The sequence below is a fragment of the Ruditapes philippinarum genome, unplaced genomic scaffold (assembly GCF_026571515.1).
Source record: "Ruditapes philippinarum isolate M1 unplaced genomic scaffold, ASM2657151v2 ctg1078_1_1_1_1, whole genome shotgun sequence".
Lineage (NCBI taxonomy): Eukaryota > Metazoa > Mollusca > Bivalvia > Venerida > Veneridae > Ruditapes > Ruditapes philippinarum.
The window spans coordinates 220,711-230,141 of NW_026854045.1; the positions used below are offsets into that span (position 1 = coordinate 220,711).

Below are 9,431 nucleotides of genomic sequence, written 5' to 3' on the forward strand. Positions count from 1 at the left end.
AGATGGACAACGGGTCAAGTTCATATACCTTCCTTTAATTATGCTAAAAGGTCCAGTTAGCCTCAGAAATGCTAAAGTATTATTTTTCTAAAGATTTTAATTTTATTTATATATGTTTGTGTCTGTTTACAGATTCCAAACGAATTCCTTGACCGAGTGATAAAGGTCATTGACTCTAAACCACTAGCCCCTCATACAGTGGTTTCAAGTCCCTCTAGGGACTTCAATTCTTTCATATGAGGAAGCTTTCCAGCTCGTTTACTGAACATCGCCAGTTCTGCTCCGGTACCCGTTTGTGCCTGAAATATTGCACGGAAGGGCACCTGAGGTCTTTTTTCACCAGTAAAGTTGGAAGGTTGCCGTATGACCTTTACAGTATCGATGCGACGTAATACCAATTATGTAACACATGTTTGTCTTTTCAATTTCTGAGGAACAATGTGGATTTAAAGAAATGAAACCAATTTCAGGATCATTCAATCCGGATGCCTGAATCTTTTTTGTATAGACATCTTCCAGAGGTAAAGCTTGAATGCAACGGGCGTTAAGGTTCAAAACCCAACCAAAAGTACATTAATTTTGTAGTTAGAATAGTGAAGACGTTTTTCTTCGTTGAAAATGTTCAATATTTTTTATAGTCAACGACATCAAAATGGAGCTAAAAACCGTTAGATATGATGTTTTATCCTTTATTGATATTGTCATCATTTTTAATGGCTCAGCATGTCGCAAATTTTATTTAAAACCGTAACAGTCAGACACTTATCGGATTGGAAAAAGCAACAACTGTTTTTGTTTTCTCTGGAAATTCGCCTAAGGTGTGACAACGACAACTAGAGAAAACGAGCAAATTAATTAAAGTAGCACCCAGTGCCAGCAATTACTCTAAAATCACCAATCTGTTGCAATGCTATTATTTTTTACCTTTTAGGCAGATCGAGATATTAACTGTAGATGGGTAGTTTATAAAACAACATTAACTTGCCGTAAAAGAGCGAATTATTTTATATAGTTCTTTGAAAATTGCCATTTCAACATTTGGTTTTGAATGTCCTTAATGATTATCCACAGATATCTGCGTAAAATTAGGAGGTAAGCGCTCGTAAATGGAGAACTGTTGCAGCCGATTTGCGTCATCATATGTATACATGGAAAGGTTAAATGGAAAAGCCACATTGCGTTTTTTTGTATTTTCTGATCGCAAGATCAGTAAATACATAGCTAACATGCACGGTCTAACACAAAATTTCCTCACAGACCTAACAACGCAAAGTAGTTCTCACTCAAAACTGCTTAAAAACCAGCAATTTAAAAGAAAGAATAATTTTTAATGTAGGCATTAAACGAATTACAGTGCATTTAAAGTTTACATTAGTCAATAGAAATATGAGGTTACAATCACAAATTTCGCGGATGAATATCTTTTTTACCCAATGAAAAATGTTCGACTATTTCCGTAAAGCTTAATCAATGAAAATGCTATTTTTAGCTATGTCGATTACCGAATACTCCAGAGCGTAGTACACAAATAAATCTGACTGTGGAGTAACGGAATATATACATGTCGGACTGTTTTGGCGAGAGGATTTTCGCTAAATTATTTTCATCAGTGTTTAACAACAGGTTTATCGTGAACAAAATACCTTGAAATTAATAAGGATTACAAATACGAAATGAAAATTCTCAATTTTAGAATTACAATATATTTGTTTTTATTCACGCTACATACTTATTACTTCACTGTGGTGCAGAGGTAGCGCGCTCGTTTAGGGTGTGAGAGGCCTAAGGTTAAAATCCTTGTCGAGGCAACATTTTTTTTTGAAGTGTCTTTTTTAAGGAAGTAGCCACGATATGCAAGGATAAAGTGTGGCTGTAATAAAAAATTAAAAATTATTTTTGATGCAACTCTAGGCATGCAAAATTCCATATGTATCAATCACAAACTGTTAAACGCAGTCGCTGCGTAAAATATAAAAATAAACTTATACAGGAAAGATCAGAAAATACCACAGAGCATGCAGCCCTTTGATTTTTTGTTTTAATCATTCTTTTCTGCTTTGGCGGTATCACTATCAATAAACTCAACAATTTAATCATGATTTCGCCTTTCGTAAAACCGCCGCTCCATAGGAAAAAACTAAACCGAACAAAAATAATTCAACTATCAATCAGTTAGTCAATCAGTCAGTCAATCAATCAATCAATCAATCAATCAATCAATCAATCAATCAACCAACCAACCAATCAAACAAATAATTAATAACACATTTTTACGTTTAAGGAAACGTTAATTATTTTGCGTATTTGAAGAGTGCATATAGACTTTCAGATTTTGTCAACTATTTTAATTTTTAGTGATTTAATATTTTGTAAGGAAGTCAAAATACTACTTTGTTTACATTTGGCTACTTTTATGACAAATAATTGCACCTTCAGTCCTACTTTCTTCAGGTGATAAGCATCAACCATGATCTTTAACTCAAATGTTACAAAACTCATGCTTTTGTCTTCCAAAGAAGGAAAATAATATTCTTTTCTGAGGTATGAATGTGCTTTTCCTCTGATATTGAACAATTTGATTTTCTAATAAAGTACATGTATTTTATAAAGTACATGTAATGGCAAATGTAAATGACAGAGCTACCGTTATTTTCAGGTAGGAATAATATTTCAGCAATGTAGTTAGGCAATGACTTAATAAATTAATTATAGGCTTATTATCTTAGTTTAGACTTAAATTATTTGATTATTTTGTTATTGTACGATATCGTTGTCGATTATATACTTATTCGAATGAAATATTGAGAAATAATTGATAAAATAAAATGTGTAATTTCATTTTTTTTCCATATTTTAACTGTAAGAAATTATTTTTTCACTGCAGTGAAACATATTTTCTGAGTTTTCCCTGGTGTTTTGTCGGACTATACTTTCTAATAAATTTAGTCAAAACACAAAATAAGGGGTAGTCTTTCAAACTTTCAAATTACATTAAAATGTCAAAAAGAGAAAAAGGTATATAATTAAAAATTATATATAAAGATTTCTTGGTTCCTTTAAGAAACAGCTGTTCTATTAGATCAATATTGTTTTAAATGTAGACTTTAAATGATTTTCATCTTCTACCTATATAATTTTACAAACATTTCACAATAACAGTTTTGTGTCAATATTTACCGTTCATAATTTTATGATTCTAATATATTTCACTCATACAGTGACTGCATGCTTTTTTTCTTTTTTCTTCTTTGAAAAAAGATGTATCCAAATGTCTGATCCGGATATCCGGATGGCGGTTTCGGCTCCAAGTGACATCCCTACATGTAAAAGGAATCTGCGATAGTATAGTCTCATATAATTGAATAATGAATGACTATATTTTATGATAATACTCTATTTGCGATGTACAATAATGAAACCTAAATACACACATAAGTATAATACAATTGGCATTTGATTCAATATTTGACGAGTGACGCGGAAAGGAAGCGCGTGGACAACAGATATTGGAGAAAACAGGTATGTTTGTTTAAAGCTGTTGATTATTTTTTCGTAATTTGCTCAAGGGTGTGGGATGATCTATAAATTTTAACGTTTTGTTTTATTGAAATCGAAAACTACTTTAACTTTTAAAAATTTGATACATGTAATAGATACACGGTAACCATTTTTTTTCTCTTCGTGTGCTTTGAATAAGAATAGCACAACCCTTTGTTAACAAATTATCACAAGATTTTTGGTGTGTTTTTTTCTCCAAACTTGTCATTGTGACTTTTTACTTGCTGAATTAACGTAACACATTTGCGTTTGTTTGTTTGGTTTGGTTTAACGGCGCACCAACGCAATTTTTGTTCATATGGCGCTGAAACAGGAAAGATAATTTTGGCTAACGTCGGGTGTTACAAACTTAAAGCAACACCAGGGATCAAAACCATCTTACCTGCTGGAGCTAAGAGATGCCTAGACTCCAATCATTCGAACCCATTTAGTCGCCTCTTTAAGATAACACAGGGATTAATGGACTCTTCCGAATTCAAAGTTGGGCAAATCCATGTTACAAATTCATGATGGTAAATGCTGGAATCTCTATAAAGAAATTTTATATGAACATAACATGTCACTGGTTTATTTAATGTTTTCCAGTTTAAATGTGGCGACCGACGCTCGAGTTTGTATTTGGTCTGACACTAGGGTTTGTCTATGCCTACTTGAATGCTTTCTTATTATCTGGTAAGTTATATCAAATTATGTATGCGCAAAACAAAACAAAGGTCAACCGATTAGGACAAAACATTAGAAAACATATTCCATAGTTTCCAGGCCAGTTTCAAAAGAATTACATAATTATCATATGTAGCATTGAATCTAACTAGAGTTTAGATCTGCTTATTTCTTGCATGTAATGCGTAGCGTTATTTAGGAGCTGATATTAAAAGCAGATTGATGTATGTACTTACTTGCATTAATGCAAGTTAATTTGTCAAATACATAGGTTAATTATGATATTTTTTTCGAACTTTCAAACATCTTACGCATTCGTTATTAATTTAGTTTGCTGAAGATCACATGTTTCCCATTCATATATTTTCGCCCCTTCCATACCTTAGCCCCTCCAAAATACCGACTCCTTCTCTACGTAAGACCCTACGGCATACCATCTCCCTCATTAGCCCAGGCCCTCAAATATACCAGAGCCTTCTATATACTTCCTATATACTTTACTACACTAGACCCTCCGATAAACCAGTCCTTCCATACACTAGACCCTCCTATATACCATTCATACACTGGACCCTCCAGGTCCTCCAGGATACCAGCACTTCCATATCCAAGACCTTCTAATACACCAGCCTTTCCATACACCAGACCCTCTAATTTACCAGCCTTATCATATCTAGACCGTCCAATATATCCGCCTTGTCATTCGTCAGAACTTCCAATTTACAAACCGTTCATTACGTTTGATCTCCAATATATCAGCCTTGCCATTCACCAGACCCTCCAATATACCAACCCTTCAATACAACTGACCCTCCAATACACCAGCCCTTCAATACAACTGACCCTCCAATAAACCAACCCTCCAATACAACTGACCCTCCAATACACCAACCCTTCAATACAACTGACCCTCCAATACACCAACCCTTCAATACAACTGACCCTTCAATACACCAACCCTTCAATACAACTGACCCTCCAATACACCAACCCTTCAATACAACTAACCCTCCAAAACACCAACCCTTCAATACAACTGACCCATCAATAAACTAGAATGTCATGTCAACTCGTCCTGAAATAGTCTCCTACTTATAGTTTACACAATACAAATTTATTTTAGTTTGAATGTGTTGGAAGCTATAATTAAGCCTATTAAAACACTCTCGAATCCGTTCCTGGAACCAACCAGTTCTAAGCAATGAGTTTAAAATTTCTTTCTCACTGAAACAATAGCCTTGCCCAGAGGGGGTTTGAACCCACGCGGCCAGCAATCCTTACACAGTCCCCTATGTTTGGTCAATTCTACCAGGCATTCCATACGCCAGTGACCAGACCCGTACCTAAACCAGAGCCATACGTATGTATACATTGTACATATACCACCCCTTCCCGACCCTTCAGTATATCCAGTCTAAGTAAGAACAATACTTATTGTATTTCGTCGAGTTTGCAAAACGCATAAATACACAAAAGTTTTTAAAATGAACCAAAAGAGAAAGAAATGTGCGACAATGACACTAATTCTGATTTTTGTATCATCATTTTGTAGACTCATTCTCCAACCGACGATCACTAAAGTGTAACTGTGCCCAGTCTAGAGACACCGTACGTGATACGCTGCCAATAAAATACAGCACAAGAAGTGAACCCGCCACGGAAGATGGTGTTCAAACTTTGCTTACAGACGTTGATGCTACTCGCTTAACAAACTCAACAAACTATACACGGTCAAAAAATGGTGCAGTAATCATAAAGTGTATTTGTAATCAAGTAAATTGTTTAATTTTAGGGAAAAAAATCAACAACATTGGTTCGATAACAACATATTGCGCATTGGATCGTGGGATATAGCTTTAGCAGACGATATATAATTTGTCACGTAAATGACACACGTGTCGCTCATTTTGATAAGATCTTTCAACGTGATTTTTTTTAAAACAAATTTAAATGCTTTAACATTGATTTACAATGAAGATACACAGTTTTAGGAAGAAGTCTGTCGTTGTTACCATGGAAACGAAATTAAGACATAACTTAAAACAAATAGTTATATTGAAAACAACATATGCCACACTTTATCTATGATATATATCAGGATAAATGAAAGAAATTCATTTTCACTTAAGAATGCGTATTTTCTTGTTTCTTTGTAATATTTTAATCAATTACAACAAGATGTTTTGAAGTTAGACAGCTCTCGCAACATTTGTTTCCAATTTACCTTTTTATCTTTTGCTTGAATCAGATTTTATAATCATGAAATTTTCCTATCTTTCTCGTGAAACGTTATATATAATCGTTGAAATATTGCCGTGGAATTTACTCCGGGTGCCGAACCTCAAGTTTCTCATCGTTGACCCTTCTTTCATGACTATCTCATTGATTATATGCGTTCTGTTGCATTTATCAACAGACATTATGTATGTAAATCTAGAGAATTAGGTACATAATTTACAATCGCAACTTTTCGACCCTTATCGTCAGTCTTCGGACACAATACTGGAACGGGATTTCGGTCTAACCTAAGCTAAGAAACTAAACATGAAAACAAATAGTAATTTAATGCTAGTGGAGTTGAAGACCATGCATATTTACACTGATTAATTGAGTGAAACTCCACCCAAAACTTCGACGGGGGCGATAGCGACCGAGAATGTTTCTGTATTTCTGTAGAAAAGCTACATACTCAGTGTCAAGCTTTATTTGGTTTCATTAATATTCACTTTATTTTACGTCACTACATGTCTATTTTTACGAACGCGGTTCTCTGAAGCTTGATTTAGGAATATAAAATTCAACTTTTCATCGAAATAATTCGTTATTTGTTTAGATCTACATGTGTATGTTTGAAGTCTGATTTACTTAAAAAAACCGGTTAATACCTTTCCATCTTTTTCATTCGTTTTAGACACAGGAAGCACCGAAAATACACCAAAACGTAATTTTCGCATATTTTGTTGGATAATGACAAGCCCAGCGAATTTGGAGAAGCGTGCGAAATACGTACAAAGAACATGGGCCAGACGATGTGATCAGCATATATTTATAAGTTCGCAGACGAACAAAACTTTCCCTACATTTGGTGTTGATACATCCGAAGGCCGGTACCATCTGACAGAGAAAACTATGCTTGGCTTTGACTATGTTTACAAATATCATTATAATGACGGTGACTGGTTCTTAAAAGCAGACGACGACGCTTATGTCATTGTCGAAAATTTAAAATATTTTTTATCCAATCAAAACACAGAAGAACCGATTTATTTCGGTCATCATTTTAAACCAATCGCTGAGCAGGATTATTTTAGCGGCGGGTCTGGATTTGTGGTTAGCAAGGAAGCGATGCGACGTTTTGGTAAATATGGCACCGAATCAAATTTATGCAGAAATCAACATGGCGTAGCAGGCGATGTAAATTTTGGTAAATGTATGCGGAACTTAGGGGTCAAAGTTGGTAACTCAACAGATAAGTACGGAAGGAATAGATTCCATTGTTTTAATCCGGAAACACATTTGAGAGGACACTATCCGTTATGGTACTATTCATATGACGCCAATGGAGCCCGATATGTAAGTAATAGAATATAAAACTACATATTAATTTACATCTACTTATACTACTCGTACATCAAATTACAAATGTTTGAAGAAAACAACAACAACAACAACAACAACAAGAAAACAAAAAAAGTTGCAGGGTGCGTGACAGTAAAAGAAACAGAAACCATGGCTTGAAAAATGCATATACTTTTTAAATTTTTCATTGAGTACACACCAACTTTTTACATTACAAAATAGATTATACAATTTTGTACTTTGTAAAATGCACGGTGTTCGCATGATATGAAAAATACCCTTTTCGAAAGAAGGTATATTGAGCACAACAGTTTACATTTTATAACCCTGGCCCAGTTTCGGAGCACTTCGGTGGGGGGGGGGGGGGGGGGCGTTAGTGTATATATGAGCAAAATTTGACTTGTACAATATAACATTTTTTATTTTTTAGGGAACAGAGAGCATGAGTAAGCACCCGATCTCATTTCATTACATGGAGAATCAGATTCTAACTGTCCATCATCTTCTATACCACGTCAGACCATATGGGATTTCAATTGATGTCACTGAAGATATTAATCAAGAACACACGTGAATTCCGTGCACTTTTCAGACCCAACTTCAGCAGTGTTTGAAACGCAAATAAGAATTGTACAGTTGAACAATCATGCTTATTTATGTCGAACAGATCCTCGGCATGTTTAAAATATTTGAGTTTGATTTGTTTTTTATTCAATTACTTTTGGACTGTTGTTTTTTTTGTGGTTAAGTGTTTATGAACACGAAAATGTATTTTATATGTAGTTTTGCGTACATTTAGAAATTCACTAATATTTTTTTATTAAAAATTAAAATTCTATATAGATCTTATTCATTATTGTTTTATAAATTAGAAAAGAAAGAAGGAATGCCCATGCAAAACTTGAAAACTCTTTGTATAATTATGTTTATGCAATACTAGAAGTCAGTAACAATAATCCCTTTGAGATAATGGAGTTCCATTGAACTACAATGTTGCAATACATTATATAAAAAGGCCTTTGATTCATACTGCATTGTTATACCGCTAATTCGGGACAACAGGTAATTCGGGATAACAAGTAATTCGGCAAAACTGGTAATTCGGGATAACTGGTGATTCGGGATAATTGATAATTCGAGATAACTGGTAATTCGAGATAACTGGTAATTCGAGATAACTTGATCAAATACTACAATTGTTGAATATTTAACACTTCACAAAAATACTGGAACCGGGAGCAGCAAAAATAACACGAGAAACAGAGAAAACAGCAAACGACCTGTTACATATCAGAATGATTAATTTCTATATACTCAATATATTTCTCACAAAACAACACCCTTTCTATTGTTACATGGAATTGATAGCATTCTTAATAATAATGATATCTACGTTTGAAAACATGTTGTAACATATGCGTAATTTATCAAAGGAGTGTTTCTTCACGGAAACATAGATGCGCCATCATTTTTTTATCATATATTTACAAGAAAATGAGAAGTTAACGTTAATTGGAGATTTCATGATAATTTACCATAAAAATTAAGATAAGGAACAGCTTTTGACAAAAGTTATATAATTTTCTCAAAGTGCTTAAAATTCCACCTTTTAAGTTTTATATAAAAAGTTT

At 34.0% G+C, this 9,431-nt stretch overlaps 1 protein-coding gene across 1 annotated transcript; it reads left to right on the forward strand.

Annotated features, from left to right (window-relative positions):
- Positions 1-3,303: 3,303 nt before the first annotated feature.
- On the forward strand, positions 3,304-8,597 carry LOC132738782 (glycoprotein-N-acetylgalactosamine 3-beta-galactosyltransferase 1-like). The gene is made up of 5 exons (XM_060726377.1): positions 3,304-3,519; positions 4,144-4,230; positions 5,774-5,962; positions 7,133-7,794; positions 8,231-8,597. The coding sequence occupies exons 2-5, from the start codon at positions 4,149-4,151 to the stop codon at positions 8,372-8,374; spliced, it is 1,077 nt and encodes a 358-aa protein (XP_060582360.1). The 5' UTR covers positions 3,304-3,519; positions 4,144-4,148; the 3' UTR covers positions 8,375-8,597.
- Positions 8,598-9,431: the final 834 nt, after the last annotated feature.